This window comes from Colossoma macropomum, unplaced genomic scaffold, assembly GCF_904425465.1.
Source record: "Colossoma macropomum unplaced genomic scaffold, Colossoma_macropomum, whole genome shotgun sequence".
Classification (NCBI taxonomy): domain Eukaryota; kingdom Metazoa; phylum Chordata; class Actinopteri; order Characiformes; family Serrasalmidae; genus Colossoma; species Colossoma macropomum.
Genome location: NW_023494810.1, coordinates 34,109,178 through 34,134,917, shown reverse-complemented (window position 1 = coordinate 34,134,917; position 25,740 = coordinate 34,109,178). Strand labels below are relative to the sequence as shown.

The 25,740-nt window shown below is 39.0% G+C and overlaps 1 protein-coding gene across 1 annotated transcript; it reads left to right on the top strand.

Annotated features, from left to right (window-relative positions):
• The first annotated feature begins 810 nt into the window (after positions 1-810).
• On the top strand, positions 811-19,830 carry sdhb (succinate dehydrogenase complex, subunit B, iron sulfur (Ip)). The gene is made up of 8 exons (XM_036559002.1): positions 811-908; positions 4,298-4,431; positions 10,468-10,553; positions 11,231-11,367; positions 14,122-14,238; positions 15,712-15,813; positions 17,901-18,023; positions 19,352-19,830. The coding sequence occupies exons 1-8, from the start codon at positions 840-842 to the stop codon at positions 19,430-19,432; spliced, it is 849 nt and encodes a 282-aa protein (XP_036414895.1). The 5' UTR covers positions 811-839; the 3' UTR covers positions 19,433-19,830.
• The last annotated feature ends 5,910 nt before the right edge of the window (positions 19,831-25,740 follow it).

The following is a 25,740-nucleotide window of genomic DNA, read 5'->3' as shown; positions in this document are numbered from 1 at the left end:
CGCTTTAGGAACACGTCATGAATCTGACGGAGACTTTCTCTTAGGACCTTTCTCAAGAACACACTTAAGAACAGACTTAAGAACGTATTGGAGAATGAGAGCAAATATGAGAGATGTGTGAATGTCTTGGCATATGTAGATATGAATGTCTATACAAATATTCGTTTCAGTTCTATTATATATTATATGTTAGAGATATGTTATTATATGTTAAGCTAGAGTGATTATTATTCTATTAAATTCTATCATATTATTTTATTTTATATTATATGTTAGAAATATTATGTTAAGCAAGAGTGATTATTATTCTATTAAATTCTATCATATTATTTTATTTTATATTATATGTTAGAGATATGTTATTATATGTAAAGCTAGAGTGATTATTATTCTATTAAATTCTATTATATTATTTTATTTTATATTATGTTAAAGATATGTTATTATATGTTAAGCTAGAGTGATTATTATTCTATTAAATTCTATTCTATTATTTTATTTTATATTATATGTTAGAGATATGTTATTATATGTAAAGCTAGAGTGATTATTATTCTATTCTATTCTATTATATTACTGTATATTATATGTCTGAGAAGAGATAGAATGGAATAAAACAGAATAATATTTGTGATTTGTAATTACTCTAACTTTATATATGTGTGTATATCTTATCTATCTTATCACGTCTGCAAATAAGAAATGAAAAAACAACCAATAAAACGATATCACTGTAAAACAATAACAAACCCAAACTACCGATACTCAGCGCGCAGCCGCAGTGGCTGATGGGCCGGTGGCGGACAGCGCTGTACAGTCAGTCAGTCAGTAAGTCAGTGATGGCGGCGCTGTGTGTTTGTTCGGCTCGGCAGGGCGCTGCGGCTCTCCGCTCCTCCACCGGCCTCCTGGTGAGATTTACACCCCCGGCACTCTCATCACACACCGGCTACGGCTTTAAATCCGGACACCGATGATATAAAACCGCCACGGCGCGTTTTCTCTCTGTTACTGAGGACTTTAGCCTGTTAGCTTAGCTTAGCTTAGCTTAGCCTAGCCAGGTCACGTAGCTACTCAACCTCCCTGCGGTCGCAGAGCGGAGATTGAGGAGGCTTTGCTGGAGACTCTCGGCTGTAAACAGGTTTCAGATCTGAGCTTTACGATTTCTACGTTTTTTAAGCTCGTATAACCCAGAATGTTGTTTAGAATAGCCTTTATTTTAGCCGGACAGTGAGCGTGGAGCCCTGACCTCTATCCGCTCAGCTCTGAGGTGACAGAGTTTGACAGCAAAACTGAAAACGGGTCCCCCTTAAACTGTGTTTGACCGGCCGCAGCACGAATGGCTGGATGTGTCTTTATTAAGCTGATAATGATGACCGTGAGTTATGAAAGCTGAGGTGATGTAACCTCTCATATGTAATGTGGTGTAGGATGACAGCTCGAGCAGCATGTAAACAGCACCCTCATATAGGGCTGGGCGATATGGCAGAGTCTTATATCACGATACTTAAAATAGATTTTTAACAGAACAGGATATGTCTCGATATTTATTTTTTTCTGATGTGATGTTACAACAGACAAAGTTAGCACCACATCTTAAAGGGAATATATCAAAGACTATGAATTGAGTCATTTGAGTTCAACATTTTGCTCTAAAAATCTACTTAAATGGGACTAATGATGTCTAACATGCAGTTGGGAGGCGTTTCTAATTACTGATGATCTCCAAAATATGCTCAGAAGGCGTATTGTGATGGATTTATCACAATAAAGATAAATACTGTCGTATTGCCCGCCTCTACCCTCATCCTCTGACCTTCCAGGCCGTGCTGGAGCTTCTGGTTCTAGTTTAGTTTTTGCTTTTGTTCACTGCTTACCTACATTTCTGAGTTTAACCATGACAATTTGTCATAAGATCAAGAAACCATAGACATACTCTCTAAAATAAGATGGTTCTTCAAGAGATCTTTAGGAAAGGCGTTTATAGAATCATTTCATGCATAAATGGTTCTGGTTCATCAGATTAATGGAGAGTGTTATATATGTTATATATTACACATTCTCCATCAATTTGAAGAACCATCTCACCATACAAATAAGCATTTAAGCATGGAGTGTTTCTATATAGAACATATTCTTCTAAATTGATCCTTTGTCTTTAACGAAGAACCCTGGAAGAACCATCTTTTGTAGTGTGTAGTTTGGTTAATTTGAATTGTGTGATGTAAGCTTAAGGGTGTAGTGCTGCCACTTAAGCACGTATTTTGATTATAAATCTTGCACAGAATGACTTAAGCTTACTGTTATCCAAATGCCTCTCTGTGTTTAGCAGTACAGTGTATCATATAAAAAATATACGTAAAACATTATTTATATTAAACCCAAAATACATGGGAGTTCTGAGTTAGCTGGCCATTCAAATGGATTTTTCTTAGGCAGAAACTGGAAATTTCCCAGTTCACACTTGGTCACGAATGCAGCAACAGACCTCTGAGGTCATCTGCCGTGTCCACATAAGGAACTCTCTTATTTCCACACTTCTCTATAGAAAAAAAAATGAATGGCATTTATAAAAATTGCTATGTTAGCAAGTTGTGGTCAACAAAAATGTTCCAAAGCTGGTAGTTTTGTCCAGTCAAGCTATTGGCAGAGAGTCCGGTGTTTTTCACCGCATAGCCTGGCCTTGAACTGCCTGGTCCATGGGGGTCCTGACCACTGAAGAAGAGGGTAAAAGGGGGCTAACAAAGTATCAGAGAAACAGATGGACTACAGTCTGTAACTGTAGAACTACAAAGTGCACCTATATAGTAAGTGGAGCTGATAAAATGGACAATGAGCGTAGAAACAAGGAGGTGGTCATCATGTTATGCCTGATCAGTGTGTACTGTATACTGCATGCTGCTCTATCCAGTATACGACACAAGCCGCTTGCTGTACCACAGGATGGGCGCGACTAGACCATCATCATCTGGAACTGACCACTCAGATTGATCTCAAGACCCACCCCATTTTCTTCAGCCCTCCAATCACTGCTTAGAAACCGTTGCTAGCGACTTTTCAGCATGTGTTTTCATATTTTGGTCAAGAGGTGAGCCTGTGTGACTTTTAACATACACCCCATACAGTGACGTTGGTTTCTACTCATCTCCAAAGTCTCAGATAAACTTTAAAACCCGTCTGCTGTGGATCGGACAGTGTGGTAAACCTGTGTGGCTTCCAAACACACCTGTTTTACCTGTTTGCGAGTCGTTACAGTCATAGTTGGTAAAATGAGCTAGTCTCACTGAATAATAATCAGCGTGACTCCACAACTGAGCCTGAAAAGCCGATGCTGAGCGGATTGTTTGGCTGAAAACAACTTTATTAAGTTATTGTTTTAATCACGACGTCTATGCAGTGAGTTAACGTTATTAAATGAGTAGACAGAGGGAGTAAACTGACCTCAGGGCCAGCAGAGAGAGCTGGAGTGCCAGTGTTTTTAATGTATTGAATCCAGGGCTGTTAAAGATTTCCAGGCAGTTACATCAGTGGCTGCGTCCTCCCAGGACGGCCAACGCAGCCAGTGTTGTGCCCAGTTTACATCTCGTTTACGAGGTCATTATAGAAATATGGATATTGTTACACGCGAGCCACCACTGCTGCACACTGACTCGACATCATAAGACTGACCTCACCAAAATAGCCCACACAAACCAGCAGCTTTGTCCGGTGTGGTGGTGAAGATGCTTTGGCGGTTGATTTAGAACAGTGTAAAAGTAGCATGTAGTTATATTTATAGGCTTGACCCCTTTGATCCAATGACATTCAGGGAGAAAATGGATGAATCCTGTCAGCTTTTGAACACTTTTATTTACCACAGATTGATCTGGCAGTTATTTTGAAACCAACATTCATTATAAGTGAAATAAAGAAAACGGGAAAGACTTTGAATTCCTTATTTAGGCATCTTCAGAACAGGTCTATCGCCATCGCTGCCTTTTTGATGCTGTCCACAGTCACTGTTTAGGCCTAATCTGCCTTTGTAATGACAGTTCTTATCCCAGTGTAAGCAAAACCTTCCTAATGACGGAGGTTATGAAGTAATGCGGTCCAGGTCGCAGTGTTTCTCACTCGTTTGCGATGTTTTAACGTCGATGAGCTTCACTGCTGTGTTCTTTCCTCATTCTCGGCGCAGATGAGAGTTGATTGTGTTTTGGAGAGAAGCGGTTTTGTTGTTGCCTGTTAGGCAGGGCTCGGCTCTGTCCTGCTTTAGACGTTCCTCGTTTGTTTACTGTTGTTTATTTTCTCGTTGCTCTCGCAGGCCTTGCGGTATGTGCAGACCGCTGCGGCTCCGGCCGTCCAGCCGCAGATTAAGAAGTTCCAGATTTACCGCTGGGACCCAGATAGACCCGGAGACAAACCCCACATGCAGACCTATGAGGTCGACCTCAACACGTGAGTGCCTCTCCACGCCGGTAGGACGTAATTAAAGTGATAGTTTGGCCAAAAATCTAATTTACCCGGTCTTTCCACCCTCACCCCAAATGTAGTCGATCAGCCAAGGCAGTTTCGAACCTCTATTGGTGTCTGAAGTTTAGCTTCTTTAGTTTTAGCATACGGCTTTTAAAAACTTTACAGGTTATAAAAAGATTGGGCACCAGGCTGTATTTTTGGGGGGGGACTGAAATATTGGGGATCACACATAAACAATTAGGCTAAACCAAACAGAACTTATGTGTTCTCCCGTTAATAGGAGACGCAAATAAACAAACATGAGCTGCTGCTACTGTTTTCTCTGCTGTTTGCGCTGAAACAGTAAAGAAGCAGCAGGTAAACATGTTTAAGTGAGGATCATGGATTTAAAATGTGATCAGTTGGTATTTTTAGAGTTTTAAATGTACATAAACTCGATTGTGCCTTAAACTCAGCTCATTAAAAAGCTTCGCTCCACACGTGAGAGACTTTTCACAATTTTACTTTGTTTACTAGCTGTATTTTCTTCTTTCACGCTCTCAGTTTTCATTGGCTGTTGGAAGAGTCTGTTCAGGTTGAGTCGTTGACCAGTTTACGTTACACGACTTTACCCTTGATTTTAGCCCTGATTCTGAGTCTGGCCGAGTCTGTGCTGGTTGGCTCTAGTCTGCGGATCCTTAGTCAGTCAGAGTGAACAGTTGGAGAGAGAATCGAGTCGTGTGTGAGGGGAACTGACTCAGATTTTTGGCCTCCCGATCGCGTTTCAGACCAGTCAGAGTTTATCAAACATGTTTGATTATTTCGACCCGACTCTGAGTGAAATCTAGTGTAAACTGATCAACGACTCAATCTGAATGGACTCCTGCAACAGCCAATGAAAACTGGGAGTGTGAAAGAAGAAAATACAGCTAGTAAACAAAGAAAAATGGCGAACAGTCTCACATGTGGAGCGAAGCTTTTTAATAAGCTGAGTTTAAGGCCCAATCGAGTTTAGGTACATTTAAAAATACCAAACTGACCACATTTTTAAATCCATGATCCTCAATTAAACTTGTTTACCAGCTGCTTCTTTACTGTTTCAGCGCAAACGGCAGAGAAAACAGCAGCAGCAGCTCCACCTTTGCTTAACGTGTGAGTTCAGTGAGCTCCGTTCAGTTCATCAGCAGCTTAAAAGTTGAGTTGTGTGTGACCCCTAATCGTTTAGTCTGTGATCCCCAAGATTTCAGTCGCCCAAACAAATCTGAGGAAACCAGTCTGATAGTGTGAGACACCCAGTCTTTTTATAGTCTGTAAGGGAACCCAAAGGTCTACTAGTTTACGCTCAGAGTCGGGTTGAGAAAAATCAAACGTTTGATTTACGGCAACTGGTCTGAAACGCAGTCAGGAGGCCAAAAATCTGAGTCTGCGCCCCTCAAACACGACTCGACTCTCTCTCCAACTGTCGACTCCGACTGACCCAAAAATCTGCAGACTAGAGCCGACCAGCTCAGACTCAGCCAGACTGAGAATCAGGGCTAAAATCGTGTAGTGTAACCCCGGCTTAATGTAGCTAACGAGTAATGGAAGGTTTGTGACACTGTGAGATACAGTTATGCTTAAAAATGAGCCAAAGTGTGGACATGTGGACACACCTCAGGCTTCACGAGCTGTGAGATCTACTGGTGTCCGTTTTGAAAGACATAAACTTAGACAACAAACATGTCTTGGCTGATCATCTACATAAGCTGCTGCTTGAACTGTTCAGGTTTGATTTGTGGCCGAACTTTCGCTTTAAGGCTGGGAAAACAGCTCAGCAGTTCAGAAACGAGTCCTGCCAGCTGCCTTTAGCATTTCTGGTTCTGTATTTAAAGTTCACAGGCGTGTGACTCCAGCAGGTCTGTCTTCCTGTTCCAGCCAAACCTAAAACACCTGGTGAAGGTAGTCAGGCTCTTCTGAAGGCTGATTATTTGGATCAGGTGTGGAACAGATTGGGCTGAATCTCCAGGAGCGGCGTCAGTAATCACTGCTGCAGAGCCGCTTCACCTCGTATAACCTTCGCGGAGCTCCAACCGAGTTTTAATGAAGCAACAACAAACCAAGACTACTGAATACAGGAATAAATCAGTATTCATTTCAGTACTGGAACCAAGTGTAGCATCAATAGCAAGCAATACTGTGGCAACAAATAAAAACACAATGTTTACTGAATTGAACACAGAAAAATATTATTAAAATATTAAATATTAAAATATTCAGATTTTTCTATAGTTGAGGTGCCTCCCCTTTTTTTTAAGGGCCCATATCCTACATTTTTGTCCTATTTTATTTCTTTCTCCTTATGTCTAATCAAAACCCATAGAGTCTGGCTGCGGACGGGCACTCTCAGACAGATGCAGCATCATCACTTAATCCATTTTTCATCCATAACACGGCGAGAGAGTTACATTTAATGTCCCTCCCTGTAGAAAAAGTCATAGAACCCGTTAAAAGTGTTGGTTCCTGGTGGTTTTCAGTAGTGGCTAATAGTGTTCTGTGTTTTCCTGATGGGTTGATATCACAATTTAAAAGATTCACATTATTTAATCAGGGGTTTTGACTGATTCCAGATACATTTGATCGTTTCCTAATGGTCTCTAACGGCAACTATCAAGCCAGTTCCCATTAGGAAGCAAAACCATCAGGTTTTATTCCTAACAGCCCTACAAACACAGTCACGCTGTGACCACGTCGTGTTTCGGTGCCCACAGCGTCGTCTGCTTGGTGCTTTTCTACATTGTCACAACGTTGAAATGTAATTCCTCAGAAAGTTGTCTGACAACTTTCTAGGCGGTTGTGACGACGTTGGCGAGACAGCAGACGTAATCTGTGCTACGTTGACTGTACATCACAACCTCCTAGAATCCTTAATGAGTTCTATTTTAATCAATATCACAGTTTTTGGTAACCGTTCTGATCGTCTTCAGCCTGGCTTTCATGAGTTTCAGGGTAGCCTGTTTGTTTTTTCAACGAATAAACCCGACATCAATGTTTTATCGTCGTGGTAAGTTTTATATTGTTTCCATATTAATTTCCTTATCAGTATGGCAGCGTTAATATACATTCACTGTAACTCTTGTTGCCCAGCAGTTCGTGATTCACTGTATTTCCTCATAAAACCGACAGAAACACTGTGGTGGCAGAGCAGCACTGACGTCATCAATAGGCCGGTGGTGCTTGTCAGGCTGAGAGTGCATGTCTGCAGCCAGACCCTTCTCATCAAAACATTTGTTTTTAATGTACCAAAAGCAGTAATACTGTTTTACATGACTTTACATTACTTTCTTACCTCTTTTTGTCCCTTTTTATTAAACAGGCTGTTTTTTCTTTGTTTACTCCGTCTTTAAGATCGATGTATGTTAAAGAGCCGTGTTCTTATTGACTATTTGCAGTTTTTGTGACATCTTTAAAAAAAAAGGATTCAAAACGGCTGTTTTTGCAGCTGAATCGCCATAAATGGTCTGGGGTACGTCTCATTTATTTCTAAAAAAGGAGACAAATTTGTTTTTTCCCATAATACTGGCCCTTTAATCAATGCAAAACTCTTGAAATGCTGAATAAATCAAATAAGTGGCTCGATAATTTCAATGTTTTCATTCTGTTTGCATTAACAGCAACATGAAGAAATACAATATAGTCTAATGTAACAAATGCAGTATGGATTGTTTGCTGAATGGGAATGAAGAGTCAAGAACCATTCTTGGTTCTATAGAGAAGCAAAGTTGGTTCTTTTATGGCCCCTGTATCAAACACAAGTCAGGCCTGTGGCACAACTCTGTTATGCCCACGAAGTTATTTACATGTTCTATTAATATTAGCCCGTTTCACCCTGAGCTGCACTACAGTCCCCAGCGTGCACTGCAACATAATGTGCACAGTACATCTGTAGTTAATGTGGTATATTGTTTCATACAAAACAAATAGTTTTTATCTAAAATTATTTTTCAATTGTTGAAGTATTTAATGCCTATTTTGAACAATGTCCAGTTGGGGTCAGGGCAAAATGTTAAGTAAAACTAAAATAACCGCACAGCTGGCCCACAGATCTGTTGAGATTTTTAAATATGGCCCTTTTAGTTGAGTTTGACACCCCTGTTCTATGGCATCACTCCAAAGAACTGCATTTGACACCTTTATTTTGACGAGTGTAGTCAAAATTGGACCTGCTGCAATCTTATTGAAACAAAGAACTAATATTTAAGTATGGAACTGAAGTATTTACAGTACTGAATTGTTTACCACATTGTGGAATTGAGCTTTAGATGCTTAAGAGCTCATGTGGCCTTGTTCCATGTGGAGATTTGGGCAGGTGGAAGGACAGACGGTCCATCTCGGTCCTGTGACTGTGCCCAGATAATGAGATAAAATCTCTCTCTCTCTCTCTCTCTCCCTCCCTCTCTCTCTCTCTCTCTCTCTCTCTCTCTCTCTCTCTCTCTCTCCCTCTCTCCCTCTCTCACTCTATATGTAGATCAGGATCTGAATGCTAAAGTTTGCTGATTTCAGTTCCACATATTTATTAGTTAAATTGTGAAAATGCCATCATAGTTAAAACAACAAAGTCTTATCGGTTTAAACCATATAACATTATATTGGCCGTTAGATTCTCGTCTGTCGCAATTTTTATTGCTCTACTTTGGACACTCATAAAACTGCGGACTTTGCAGTTAATATTAACAAACGTGAACTGATGTCCCGACAGAGTGAGCGACTCATAACTCCTGTTTCCCTCCTGCTTCAGTGAGCTCTCCGTCTGCCAGTCATTTCCCCCTTTGTGTCCTTTTTTTAATCAGCTGTTGTCGCTCTGTAGGAAGGGTGTAACCGGGTTCTGCTCCTGTTGTTCAGTGATTTTGTAGTGTAAATATTTGAGATCTGTTATTTATTTTACAGAGGCGTGTCTGTGTTCTTAAAAATAGTTATTAAAAACTTTAACTGTGAGGTTCTCTTAGGGCTGGGCAGCATGGCAATATAAATCGTTATCATCATAAATGATGACACAATACAGTATGAATGTGCTTTTCTGAATGTATTGTGTGTATCGTCAGTACTTTTTTCATCGTCAGTACAGTTTTTGATTATTTTTTTTAAATGTAGGTTCTTTTTTCTCTGTTCCAGCTGATCAGATGTCTGAAACAAAATGTCTACACTCCCTCTAACCTTTGTCCCTGTTCTTGTTCGCCCATGTCTGTTGACCCCTTACACTTACACACTCACACACCCCTTACAGTCCTAAATTCCTCACTCTCAAAACTACAGAACACGTTTCAGAGCAGATACTAATTCATAGTAGTTACTGAATAATTCGTAGAAGGTACTGAATAATTCGTAGAAGGTACTGAATAATTCGTAGAAGATACTGAATAATTCATAGTAGATATGGAATAATTCGTAGAAGGTACTGAATAATTCGTAGAAGGTACTGAATAGTTCGTAGAAGATACTGAATAATTCGTAGAAGATACTGAATAATTCGTAGAAGATACTGAATAATTCGTAGAAGATACTGAATAATTCATAGAAGATACTGAATAATTCATAGTAGATATGGAATAATTTGTAGAAGGTACTGAATAATTCGTAGAAGGTACTGAATAGTTCGTAGAAGGTACTGAATAGTTCGTAGAAGATACTGAATAATTCGTAGTAGATACGGAATAATTCGTAGAAGATACTGAATAATTCGTAGAAGATACTGAATAATTCGTAGAAGATACTGAATAATTCGTAGAAGATACGGAATAATTCGTAGAAGGTACTGAATAATTCGTAAAAGATACTGAATAATTCATAAAAGATACTGAATAATTCGTAAAAGATACTGAATAATTCGTAGAAGATACTGAATAATTCATAGTAGATACTGAATAATTCGTAGAAGGTACTGAATAATTCATAGTAGATACTGAATAACTGAACAGTGAGTCTAGAACATTATAGGTTCATGCACTAATTCAGACGTCGTCTCACTCTCTAATCTGAGTTCTTCTGTTTCCTCTCTGTCCACAGCTGTGGGCCGATGGTGCTGGACGCTCTGATTAAAATCAAGAATGAAATGGACTCGACCCTCACCTTCAGACGCTCCTGCAGAGAAGGTCAGAAACTGACGAGCAGAGGAGCGGACAAACCTTTAAAGTGATGGTTTTGAAAAAAAAAGAACAAATAACACCGCCCCCCCCCATCATGTACCCCGAATGTAGTCACTCAGCCAAGACGTGTTTGATTGATTTAAGTTTACTTCTTTAGTTTTAGCACTAAAGCTACCAAGCTAATGGCTAATGTAGCTAACCGATAAGGGAAGCCTACACCCACCAAATCAGCACGGAGCTAACTCTATAAAGATGTCTATAAAGATGAACAAAAGGCAGACAAAATTCAGACTTCCAGTTTGGCTGCTACTGTTTTTAGCTATGCTAACGCAATTCAGTCCATGTTTACAGATCACAGTGAGTCATACAGTGTCAGAAACCACATAATCGAGTCTATCAGGGATATAGGTGATTGTGTAAATTTGATATTTGGTCAAATTGCAGTCACTTTGCATAATAGAAGAGTAAATTTTGGCCCATATTTGTGGCTGCGCTATGTAGATAAATCCAGAGTTAGCATTGGTGATGTTCGTAGTTTAAAAATAAGATTATGATAAAAGTATAATAAGTGTTGATAGGATTCTGATGTTTTTACAGGTATTTGTTAGCATTGATAGTCCTACTTGTAAGTGTTAACGGTAATAATAACTGTGTGTGTGTGTGTGTGTGTGTGTGTGTTTTAGGTATCTGTGGTTCGTGTGCGATGAACATTAACGGTGGGAACACGCTGGCCTGTCTGAACAGAATTGACACCAACCTCAGCAAAGCGACCAAGATTTACCCGCTTCCACACATGTACGTGGTAAAAGACCTGGTACCGGTGAGTATCTAACACTGACCGTTCACCACAGCAGTCACACTATTAGGCCCAATCCTATCTCACATGTTTTATAAACTGCGCTGCACTAAATCCACATTATCAAGCTTAATTAAGCTCACTTGGTAATTAAACATGTTTTTTAAATGGTGACGATATCCACAATATTATCGTGACATCATTTATCACAATAACAATAAAATATCATCAAATTGCCCATCTCTAATTCTGATATCATTGTGCATCACTGGTCTAAATCTAAATCTAAGGCCCAAACCCCTTTCACTCCTCGCCCCTACCAATCAGCCCTACCCCTCCGTTTTGCGCGTTCTCGTCTAGGGGTGGGGTGTCCTGATTCTTGTTGAGATAGAGGGGGAGGGTGAAGTGTTGGGGCTACATGACCCTCCAAACAGAGGTTTTTCAGAGACTCCAAACAGAGAGTTATGAGAAAAAAAGAAAAACCAGCAAGATGGAGAACAAGAGACCAAAGAAACCGCAAATGTGAGAATTTTCTCTGTTCATAAATTACGATAACCATCGCATTATCTTAGTTTAATGTTGTTTCAGTGTATTTTTGTCCTTTTCTTCATAACAAGCATTTAAAATCGCTAGTAGTGCTGACGTCTCGGTAGCTAAATTTCCCATTCCACCTTAAATAGTGCAGCAGTTACATTCTGGCACCTCAGGCCTCAGAACAGCTGCTCCATTTAAGGTGGAAAGGGACATTTAGCTACCGAGACATCAGCACTACTAGCGATTTTAAATGCTTAAATGCCCAGCAGTGAGGAGCTGAACTTTACCCTCCTCTGCTGTCACTGCAGACTGGCAGGGTCGCCTACAGAGCAGCGCTGGTAGCTGTTAATGAAGTGATGCTGTTTTTATTTGAGGGTCCCATTTCAGAGGAAGATTTCAACCACTACCCTGTAACTCAGTAACAAGGGGCAAAGTGACCCTCAAAATAAGGGGCAGGAGTAAAAATAAGAAATGGGACTGGGCCTTACACTCTGTTACCCATTTACACAGTCAGTGATAAGAGTAACCGCACACTGAGAGCGGAGGGAAAAGGGCGTTCTGTACTTTAGACAAACCTGAAATACGAAAGTAGAGCTTTTAAAATGCATAAATTTTACCACTAGTTTTAAATCTCTTAATGGTTCAGCACCTCCATACATTTCATACACTGAGAGCGATAGATGATGTTCCAAATCGAGCTTTAAGATCTTCTAGTGCTGCTTCTCCATGTTCCGCATACGAAGCTTAAAAAGAGCAGAGAGGTTCTGTTTTTTTGCACCAAAGATCTGGAACACATTACCGATAAACATCCGTCAGACTCCTTCGGTCAGTGTTTTCACTTTAGCACTAAACTAGTTTTTATTGTTTACCTTGTTTTGCATTTTAATGGTAAATATGAATATATCTCTTTCTCTGATATTGCTTTTATTCGTTGCATTTATTATTATTGGTTTATTTTATTTATTGATTACTTTTATTCTCTGTTGTTTTTACTTTTTTATTTTGTATTGTAAAGCAGTTTGAGCTGCATTTTTAATGTATGAAAGGTGCTTTATGAATAAAGATTATTATTGTTATTTAGTGGTTCACAATATTGCATAAATGTATCATCTTACTTGGACATTTTCATGATACATGAAAAAAGTAATGCCACATTATAAAAATACTGTAAAACAATTTTTGTTCATTCAACATTTCTAATTAAACAGGATTAGACAGGATTAGAACCCATAATTTTCTCAGGAAAACATGCACTGAGAGGTAATATATCACTGTAGTGCTAATAAATCATATTGTCATATTACATTTTGCCCAGCCCTGTTCATCATATAAGACCTCATCTCCATTTTTGTCATTTTTCAGTTTTTGACAAAATTTGAAAATACCTGTTGCCTTTTACGTTGTGTGTAAATTCCATGATGAATGGACTAAAGAAACAGCCCTAAGTTACTTGGACAAAACGTCTGGTTCCATTGACTTACATTAATAGTCAAGTATGTTTTTTCCTTCTCCTGTAAAGTTACCATTTTGGAGGTCATATGAGGTTTTGTTCCGACAGCAGCGAGATATATATTAGATTGGACTTGGTATTGGCAGATATCAATAAAACTGATTTAGATCAGGACGTCCCTAATACATATTATATGATATCAATCATTCCTTGTTTTGAGAGTTACAGATACACTAATAGAGTTAAACAGGTGCTACACAGGGACAGATATAGTAATGACTTTTAAGCATGTGAAGGACACTTGTATGTTGAAGTGCTCGTGGCGAGGCTGAGGTCGTTTACTGTGATCTATAAACATATAAATGTCAGAAGGGAGGAAAAGATTAAGATTAAGATTAAGTGACCATTATTAGTCCCACAATGGGGAAATTTAACCCATCCGTGCAGTGAAACACCACATACACACTAGTGAGCGCACACACAATAGGGGGCAGTGAGCACGCTTGCCCGGAGCGGTGGGCAGCCCTATCCACAGCGCCTGGGGAGCAGTTGGGTGTTAGATGTTTTGCTCAAGGGCACCTCAGTCACGTACTGTCAGCTCAGGGGATCGAACATGCGACCTTCCGGTCACAGGCCTGGTTCCCTAACCTTAAAACGGGTAATCAGTAAATAATAAAACTTAAAATAGGGAAAAAACTATTATAATAAAATGAATATGTGAAACATCAGTTCTATTGACTTCACAGCAGCCATGTCCAGATGATATAATGAGCTATGACGTCTGTCTCCTTCAGGACATGAGTAACTTCTATGCGCAGTACAGAGCCATCGAGCCCTACCTGAAGAAGAAGGATGAGAGTAAGCAGGGGAAGGAGCAGTACCTGCAGAGCGTAGAGGACCGACAGAAACTGGTACATGATCCACCACACGCTGCCCTGCTGCACTGTTTCAGTCCAGATAATTAGAGTAATACAATTAAAGACACACAGTTATGTGCGAAGGTCTCTGTCAGATTACATGTCGTTGAATTTCTAAGTGTAAATAGGTGAACACGTCATCCACACCTCAGACAGACTCACTGTGATCTTACTGTGACTTCAGTCTAGCTAATCTATACCTGCGCATACAGATTGTACATCTTCTATCCATATCTTGTATAATCTGGAATATATATAGATCAGTGTTCCATATGCTGTTTACCCTGGATCTCATTTATCTACCTCAGACTCACTGCATGAATGGAAATGTGTACAACTGTACATATCATAACTTATATTACTGTACCAAAACTGTACCTTGGAAATGGTGTAATAATGGTTTATATTAATGTGTATGTTTAGAGGCTAATGGGCGTATATTTTTAAAAAAATGTATGTAAAAAAATATATATATAAAAATATTTTTTGTATTTAAGTACTTCAAGGGGGCTACGACGATGACAATAAATATGATTTGATTTGAACACATCCTCTACAGAGAAGACACTTCTGCACATTTTAATGCACAAATACTGTTTATTTGCTAAATTTAATATTCTGGGGAAAAAATACAGCAAAGACACATTTTACATCTTGTTTTATATTTTTTCCATTATGTTAAACTCACCATATAGATGTAAATTGTGCACTAAATTTCAGATTTAAGTGCGGAGAGGATGTCAACTTATTTTTCAAAGTCACAGTGTCGTTCCGACTAAACAACAAGGAGCGCACAGCTGAACAACATCGCGTTTCTCCAACTCCGATGTGCAAAATATACATTAATAACATAAAGGCAACTCCACATAGACATACTAGACAGCATAGACATACATAAAAACCATACAAATAGAGGGGAAAAAGTATATATTGGACATTATATAGAAAAAATATTGCACGTTTGTTCTCAGTGATAGTATTATTGCACAGTGTAACAGGAAAACTTGTAAACTTGACACTGGTGAATAGTGATAAAGTGCTCAAGTGATGAGAACTTTGTAAATATTGCACTGTTCTCATCGTTTCACTTAGAAGATCAACAAATCTGGTGTCTTGAAAGGCACTTATCAAATAAAATTATTATTATTATTATTAGAAAACGTCATTTGGCCAGGGGGTGCACACACTTTTGCATACGACTGTATGTTGTATTTACAATTATAAGCATGCTGACATACCACAAAGCTTTTTTGCTGCGATTCCTGCCCCTCCACGCAGTTGTTTTGTTATTAATGGTGAATATTAATGGTGAAGCGAGCCACTCAGGCTACAATCTCTGACTCTTAAAGGTTGTGGTCAGGAACACCGGGCAGTTGATAGAGTCGCTCCTGCCTCTGCCTTCAGTATGAGCTCTGTTTTTACAGTATTATAGCGCTGAAGGTTTAGCTGAGTGTGTTTTTTCGTTAGGACGGTCTGTACGAGTGCATCCTGTGTGCGTGCTGCAGTACCAGCTGCCCGAGCTACTGGTGGAACGGCGACAAATACCTGGGACCTGCCGTCCTCATGCAGGTGAGAGAGAGACTCGTCTAACACACCAGGACATTTTATTATGCAAATTAGGGCTGTCATTATCAACTGTATTAACTAGCAGTGGTGTTCACTTCCCACTTAGGCTACGTTCACATTACAAGCCTCGTTGCTCAAATCCGATCTCTCTGACTCGATGGTTCACACTCGTTTAGCTAAGTGACTCAAATCTGTCATTAATGTGACGAACCGGCGTCCTGAAATGACCCTCATGAGCTCATCCTACTCAGTAACGTCACCTGAATGAATCACGTGCATCATCAGCACAAACTAACGAGCAGAACGAGCTTCGCTGAGAAGATCATTAACTCTGATCAGCTCTCAGCTTCATTATTAGAGCGAGACGAAGGAGAAAAAGGTGAGATGAGCTGCTTTTCCACCGTTTACAGGCTTTAACTTCTGTCCGGCGCTGCTGCCATGGTAACGCTGAATGATGGCGCAGTGGGGAAAAAGCAAATGAATTCCGATCTGAGCGTCACATTAAGGTCGCATGGCCATGAATCAGATATGTATCCGATCTAGGACCACATATGTAAGGCTACATTCACGTTACCAGGTTCAAGTGGCACAAATCTGATTTTCTGCCCTAATGTGACTCAGATCGGATGCTTTCAGGGCTGTGTGGACACAAATCTGATCTTTTCAAATCCAACTTGAGGCACTTTCATATGTGGTCCTAGATCGGATACAAATCCTAAACGAGTGTGAACCATCTTGTCAGAGAGATCAGATTTGAGCAAAAAATCGTATTTGAGCAACGAGGCTTGTAATGTGAACGTAGATGAAGTGGCTCAGGTCGGATTTGAAAAGATCAGATTTGCGTGTTCACACAGCTCTGAAAACATCAGATCTGAGTCACATTTGTGCCACTTCAGCCTGATAACGTGAACGTAGCCTTAGAGTTTAAACCTACTTAGGCCAGCTCTACTGATTAAACAGGGACATTTGGAGATGTAGAATGTAACAGATATTCAAGTGGACTATTGTTTACTTTGTTTGTTGTAGAATTGAGCCGTATGGGCAAAATATATACGCGGTTTGAATTTCTAATGGTTTGAGTATCACAGTGTATGTGAATTTTTTCAAATAAAACCATCTTAAATGCTTAAGTAAACCTATTTATATAGGCTAATAGTGGCTGATTATTGTTGAATGTCCCTTCATTTTTCAATAAGAACAGTTTTTAACTACCAAAGAAATTCTAAAAACAAAACTGAACAGTTTGTGGATAAACCTGTCAGTACTGCTTTCTGACGCAGGACTTGGCTTCTTATTTGCCTTTTGTTAGATTTTTGCGTTCCACCTTAAATGGAGCAGCAGCTACATTCTGACCTGTACAGGCATCTGAATGTAACTGTTGCACTATTTAAGGTGGAACGGGAAATTCGAATAAGAAGCCAACTTCAGCTGTCAAATTTTAAAGTCATTTGTCTCATACACGCGTCCCGTACACGATGAAACATGATTGAAACACCGTTGACTGAGACACTTAGCTAAGCGTGAGAATGTTAGTAAGGTTTGCACTGTTTGCACGTTGCGTTATCGGCACTTATTCGCGGCACGCTTGTGTATCGGTCGTGACAGAACAGTTTCAATCAGAATACATCATTCATAACATCAAATATTTTATTTTATTTTTAACTACAAGCGTGTATGCACGCGAGCTCCTTCTGGTGTGGGTTTCCTCAAGTGCCAGGCTAATAGCTCCCCCTTGTGGAGCCTCTTCGGCCTGCTAAACGTGGCTTTATAATGACCTGCGGACACCCTGACAAACTAATCACTAATCCAATTCGCAGAGGATGTAAATTTTACTAAATTAATTTTAATTTGCGTAATTGATTTTATTCAGATAACAGTGACAGCCCTAATGCAAGTAAGTCTACGCTTATGTGTAACTGTTTTAATGTTCTGCCTGACAATTTTAGTGTTTTGTAACATATTAAATAAAATAACTGGGTTCAGGAGCTGCTGGGTTGTGAGGCTGTGGAGTTCCAGTCGATTTACTGTTAAAACGTCATGTTTTCCTGAACGAACTCCTAAACTGAACCGTGGTGTGTCTGTTCCTCCAGGCGTATCGGTGGATGATCGACTCTCGTGATGAGTACACAGAGGAGAGGCTGGCCAAGCTGCAGGACCCGTTCTCTCTGTACCGCTGTCACACCATCATGAACTGCACCAGGACCTGCCCAAAGGTGGGGCTAACATTACAACTTTACTGACCCCATTAAGGCTCTCGTTTTAATAACAAGCATAAAAATAAAAAAGGTAAAAGACAAATACGTATCTGGTCTTTTCTACTACACACTTAAAAAATGGTTCATCATGGGTTCCTTGGTAAAGAAAATGGTTCTATAAAGAACCATTACATTACATTTTACACTTACAGCATTTAGCAGATGCTCTTATCCAGAGCGACTTACAAAAGTACTTTGTCAACTTTGCCAAGTCGAGAATGTACACTAAGAATTTATTAATAATTATTGTTAATATTTTAATTGACATTATAATATTTTGACAATATTTTGATATTTTAATGTTAAAATTCCAACAATTTTAAGGTACAAGTAATATTAGGGTTTATTGATTGCAGTAATTCTAATACACATTTAAAAAGGTGGTTCTTCAAGGGTTCTTTAGTAAAAAAAAAAAAATGGTTCTATGTAGAACCATGAACACTCAAAGAACCATTTGCATGATTAAATGGTTCACTGCAGTGGATTCTTCACATTGATGGAGAATGTGTTGTATATGGTTCTAGAGCACCAAAAAGGGTTCTGCTATTGTTACAGTGTCAAGCTTGTACCAATAGAATAACCCTTTTTGGTGCTATGTAGAACCCTTTTCAAAAAGGTTCTGTATAGAGCAATCTATAAGACATTCTCCATCAATCTGAAGTAGGGGGTGCTTTGAGTGTTCATAGTTCTTTATAGAACCATTTTCTTTACTGGAGAACCCTTAAAGAACCATATTTTTAAGTTTGTATTAGGATTAATAAAATCAATAAAAAATAATTCTACGTCTAACATTATTTGTAGCTTAAAATTATTGGAATTTTATTATTGAAATTCCAAATATTTGTATAATTTGATTGTCAAGATATTGTAATGTCAATAACAATATTAACATTATTATTATTATTATTATTATTATTATTATTATTTATTCTAAATGAATAATTAATGATATTGGCTCAGCCTTCTGTTACTGAGCTAGTCTTGAGAATGTGGTTGAGTCTTCATCATCATAATGATTCAGTTTATAATTTGGCTCGATTGGCAGATAAATATGACTATAATACATATCTGGAATTTTAATATTCATTAACTGAGCTGTAGTATTTCACAGTGTGTTACAGTGGAAACTGGCTTTGAATGCACTGCGCAGTCGTAATTAAATATAATTTAAATGAATTTAAAATACATTTTTAAAAAAGTATAAACAGGAAATAGATTTTTAAAACATGAATATAATATTTAACATTAATAACAATCCTGTGGATGTTGTTCTGCTTTGTGCGCAGGGCCTGAACCCGGGGAAGGCCATAGCGGAGATAAAGAAGATGATGGCCATGTATAAGGAGAAGAAAGCGGCCACCGCGTGATCCGAGCTCCGCCTAAAGCCCTCCATAGCAAGTCAATAGCAACAGTATCAACATACAATGGTTAAGATACTCAGAGAAATCTGACCAGCTTCCTCACACTGACCTCCATCAGCCACTCGCACCCTGCACAGCCTCACATCACTCCATTTTCAGCAGACTGACCGGCGCGTCTATAAGAGAAGTTACAGAAAGACTTTAATTTAACTGATACTGCATTCCTTCTTTATTGTCTGTTATATAGTCCAGGTGTATATACACAGGTGTGTACAGGTGTGTGTGCGCGCGTGTGTGTGGGTGTAGTGTGGTGCGGTCAGAGACGTTTGAAGTATGTTACATCTTAAAGTCTTCTCTTGTATCCACAGCAGATTTTTGTGTAATAAATTAATGCATGACATCCACAGCTCTGTATGTCTTCATTTATCAATGCAGTTCACTCAAACTCTGCTACATAGCGCTGACCGAACCACGCCATCCACACGGCAGGGATGATGTCATATATGACTTCAAACATCGTAGCATCTGGGCTGGGCAATATGACGATATACAACCCCATTTCCAAAAAAATGCAAAATGTAAATAAAAACAAAATGCAATGATGTGCAAATCATTTAAACCCTATATTTCATTGAAAATAGAACAAAGACAACATGTTAAATGTTAAAACTGAGAAATTTTATTGTTTTTTGAAAAATATTTGCCCATTTTGAATTTGATGCCAACAACATGTTCCAAAATGGTTGGGACGGGGCAACAAAAGACTGGTAAAGTTGTGTAATGCTAAAAAACACCTGGTGGTTGATTGGCAACAGGTCAGTAACATGATTGGGTCTAAAAGAGCGTCTCAGAGAGGCGGAGTCTTTCAGAAGTAAAGATGAGGAGGGTTCACCACTCTGTGAAAGACTGCACCATCAAATAGAGCAACAATTCAAGAATAACGTTTCTCAACATAAAATAGCAAAGAACTTCTGCTTTTCATCATCTACGGTACAGAATATCATTAAAAGACTCAGAGAATCTGGAGAAATCTCTGTATGTGAGGGACAAGGCCAAAAAACAGTATATGCTGGCCGTGATCTTTGGGCCCTCAGGCAGCACTGCATTAAAAACAGACATGATTCTGTAATGGAAATCACTGCATGAGCTCAGAAACACTTCTGAAAAACACTGTCTGTGAAAACAGTTCATCACTGCATCCACAAATGCAGGTTAAAACTCTAAAACGCAAAGAAGAAACCAAATATAAACAGGATCCAGAAACACTGCCACCTTCTCTGGGCCTGAGCTCATTTAAAATGGACTGAGGTGAAGTGGAAAAGTGTCCTGTGGTCCGATGAATCAACATTTGAAATTCTTTTTGGAAATCATGGACACTGTGGCCTCTGGGCTAAAGACCACTCAGCTTGTTATCAGTGCACAGTTCAAAAGCCAGTATTCATGATGGTATAGGGGGCATTAGTGCACATGGCATGGGTGACGTGCTCATCTGTGAAGGCGGCATTAATGCTGAACGATATATACAGGTTTTGGCAACATATGCTGCCATCCAGACGACGTCTTTTTCAGGGAAGGCCTTGATTATTTCAGCAAGACGATGTCAAACCACATTCTGCATGAATTACAACAGCATTGCTCTGTATTAAAAGAGTCCAAGTGCTAAACTGACCTGCCTGTAGTCCAGACCTGTCACCACTGAAAACATTTGGGCCATTATGAAATGAAAAATACGATAAATGAGCTCCTGAACTGATGAGCAGCTGAAATCCTGTATCAAACAAGAACAGGAAAACATTTCACTTTCAGAACTACAGCAGTGTCTCCTCAGTTCCCAAACACTTACAGAGTGTTATTAAAGAAGAGGTGATGAGACACAGTGCTAAACAGGCCCCTGTCCCAACTTTTTTGGAAGATGTTGTTGGCATCAAATTCAAAATGGGCAAATATTTAAAAAAAAACAATAAAATTTCTCAGTTTCAACATTTCATATGTTGTCTTTGTACTACTTTCCTTTAAAAATGGTTTACATTATTTGTACATCATTGCATTCTATTAATGCGTCGTCAGGGAACAAATATTTTTAAAATATTTTTCCAACACTTTTTTGAGTTGAACATATTAGGGGGTAAAAATAAAATATAAAATGCGCCATAACTTTTACACAGGCCACAAATTTATACCAGTATGCTATATTCAGTAAGTAAACAGTATTTGTGTATTAATATGTGCAGAAGTGTCTCTGTAGAGGGTGTGTTAACTTATTCACACTTAGAAAATCAACAACAACATGGAATCTGACCAGGGGTGCACAAACTTTTACATCCGGTTGTATGTATCCAGCAAAAACATTGACAGCAGTGCCTGAATGCTCACGCCGGTGTGGGTGTTGGCCACAAGGGGGCAGCAGAGAGCAGACTGAAATACAATACAGTTCTTATTAACAGTGCGGTTTTCTGGGAAAAGCTGTTGGGCTATGAAAACCAGTTGTGCTGACGTGTTTGTTGTAGCCCTCAAATTAAATAAAACCTCTAAAAACACAGATGATAAAGTACTACACGTTCTGCTGGGGATCCACAGGTTCTCCAACTGATCCACAGGTACCAGTTTACACTGAGGGCTTTGGGTGACTTTGTTTTGGGGTGACATGAAGAGCCTTCAGAAAGCTTTGAGTCACACTTTGAGTAACCTGCACTCTCAAAAAGATGGTTCTTCAAGGGTTCTTTAGTAAAGAAAAAGGTTCTATATAGAACTGTGAACACTCAAAGAACTCTTTGCATGATTAAATGGTTCTTTGCATTGTGAAATGGTTCCTCAGATTGATGGAGAGTGTGCTGTAGATGGTTCTATGTAGACACCTTTTTGAAAATGGTTCTATACAGCACCCAAAATCGTTCTTCTGTTGTTACAATGTCAAGCTTGTAACAATAGAAGAACCCCTTTCAAAAGGGTTCTATGTAGAACTATCAACACATTCTTAAGAACCCCTACATGATGCAAACTACCCTTTAATCATGCAAATGGTTCTTTGAGTGTCCACAGTTCTTTATAGAACCTTTTTTTTTACTAAAGAACCCTTGAAGAACCATCTTTTTAAGAATGTACATGCTAGCTAAGCTCGCTGAAACACAAATGCACACTTCTGAGTGTTCATGAGTGCCCAGTGTACACTAGCTGTGTGTTTTCTAGAACACAGTATGCTCTAGCTAAGCATTCTGCATGTGCACGTGTTCTAGAAGACTATGCACTAGCTAAGCATTCTGCATGTGCAAGTGTTCTAGAACACTATGCACTAGCTAAGCATTCTATGCATGCAAGTGTTCTAGAACACACTATGCACTAGCTAAGCATTCTACACATGAAAGTGTTCTATAACACTACACGTGCAAGTGTTCTAGAACACAATATGCACTAGCTAAGCATGCTGTTTGTGCAAGTGTTCTAGAATACAATATGCTCTAGCTAAGCATGCTATACGTGCAAGTGTTCTAGAACACAATATGCTCTAGCTACGCATTCTATACGTGCAAGTGTTCTAGAACCCATAATGCTCTAGCTAAGCATTCTATACGTGAAAGTGTTCTAGAACACACTATGCACTAGCTAAGCATTCTATACGTGCAAGTGTTCTAGAACACAATATGCTCTAGCTAAGCATTCTTCACGTGCAAGTGTTCTAGAATACAATATGCTCTAGCTAAGCATTTTACACGTGCAAGTGTTCTAGAACACACTATGCACTAGCTAAGCATTCTTCACGTGCAAGTGTTCTAGAACCCAATATGCTCTAGCTAAGCATTCTATACATGCAAGTGTTCTAGAACACAGTATGCACTAGCTAAGCATTCTATACGTGCAAGTGTTCTAGAACACAATATGCTCTAGCTAAGCATTCTTCACGTGCAAGTGTTCTAGAATACAATATGCTCTAGCTAAGCATTTTACACGTGCAAGTCTTCTAGAACACACTATGCACTAGCTAAGCATTCTTCACGTGCAAGTGTTCTAGAACCCAATATGCTCTAGCTAAGCATTCTATACGTGCAAGTGTTCTAGAACACACTATGCACTAGCTAAGCATTCTATACGTGCAAGTGTTCTAGAACACAATATGCACTAGCTAAGCATTCTATATGTGCAAGTGTTCTAGAATACAGTATGCACTAGCTAAGCATTCTATACGTGCAAGTGTTCTAGAACACAGTATGCACTAGCTAAGCATTCTATACGTGCAAGTGTTCTAGAACACAATATGCTCTAGCTAAGCATTCTATACGTGCAAGTGTTCTAGAACACAGTATATGCTAGCTAAGCGTTCTAAAACACGAGTGCGCACTGATGAACAACTGAAAAGTCAGGCAGAGATGAATGAATTAGGAGGAAATTTCACTGTATTTACTTATGTTTTATATTAATCCCCTAAAATGACTTGGGGATTATTTTAAATAAGGTGTGGCCTCAAATTAATATATTGAGGCCACAAGTTAAGTTCCTTATAACTTATGACCTCAATGTATTCATTTGTGGGCTCTGCAGTTTTAAGTGTGTAAACCCTGCTGAAATAAACAGCATGAATTCTAAGCCAGTCTAAGATGGTTTATCCTGGTTTTATGTTGGTCTGGTGCTGATTTAGCTGGTCACCCAGCAGGGTCATACTGGTTGACCAGCATACCAGCATCCAAAACACAACATATGCTGCTGCTTTCTCTGGCAGGGACGCCAACCAGCTCCAGCATGGGCTTCCCTTAGACCTGCATGTATTCTGGGCTGGTCTGGTGCTGGTTTAGCTGAACACCCAGCAAGGTCCTGCTGGATGACCAGCATACCAGCATCCAAAAGTCAACATATGCTGGATTTGGTGGTCTGTGCTGGTTTTTCTAGCGGGGTTGGTTGGCATGTTATGGGGACGGCTGGCACAAAAATAAGAATGAAGCAACACGTAAACCAAACCACTAATATAAACGTTAAATGGAGGCCAAACGAAGCTTTTTAATCACCTATTTTTTCAAACACTTAAATGTTTATTTTATTTAGTCACTGATAAGTGAAAGTAGAGATGACCTTTCAGGGGTACATAATGTTGAGCATGTGCCCAGGGTCCCTGGCCACTAGGGGGCCCTCAACCGCCAGATTTAGGCAAAGGTAGGCAGCCGCCTTGGGCCCCAAGAGCCAAGGGCCCCACGAAAATACAAATTATATGCACATGTTGATCTTAAATAACCAATTACGAAATATATATACATTTTTAAAATAGCTGTGATTTGCGACTGTAGCAAATATTTTCAGTAATTTTATAAGTTATAATGTTATAATGTTATATTTTATGAGTTATAATGGACTGTGACATGTAGTTACTCAAAAAAGTACTCGATCACCAGTTACTAATTACATTTTTAAAAATGTAATGATTACATTACTCATTACTTTCTGAATAAGTAAATTCACTCATTACTCCTGTTATTCTGTAATTATCTCTCTTTATTGGTGGTTAATTTTGCTTGTTTCAAGCTTTTTTTCTTAAAACAACCAAATTATCTGCTGATATAGTTTCATTTCACTAATAAAGTTACCTGAATAAAAAAATCTACAAATATTTAAATAATCTTAACTAATATTTTTTACTACAATCTGAAAATGAGAAATATTAGATATACAGACTAGAGTTACGATGATTTCACTCACCTTGATATCATTTTTTGCAGTGTACACCTTTAAAAATGATGGTTCTTTGAGGGTTCTTAATTAGGGGTCTTAAAAGAGGGTAATCCATGAGTTCTCTGCATGGTGAAATGGTTCTTCAGACTGATGGAGAACGTGTTGTATATGGTTCTATACAGCACCAAAAGGTTCTGCTATTGTTAATGATGTCAAGCTTGTAACAATAAAAGAAGAACCCTTTTTGGTGCTACACTTTTGAAAAGATGGTTCTTTTAAAGGGTTCTTTAGTAAAGAATACGATTCCATGTAGAACCATGAACACTCCAAGAACAATTTGCATGCTTAAATTTTTCTCTGCATGTGCAATGGTTCTTCAGACTGATGGAGACAGCACCAAAAAGGGTTCTGCTATTGTTACGCTTGCTGATGTCAAGCTTGTATACATGGTGCTGTATAGAACCATTTTCAAAAAGGTTCTATGCAGAACCATATACAACACACTCTCCTTCAATCTCACCATGCAGAGGACCATTTAAGCATGAAACGGTTCTATATAGAAGATTGCCTTTACTAAAGAACCCTTGAAGAACCATCTTTTTTAAGAGTGTAGCACCAAAAAGGGTTCTACTGTGACTGCTACAAGCTTCTTAACAATAGCA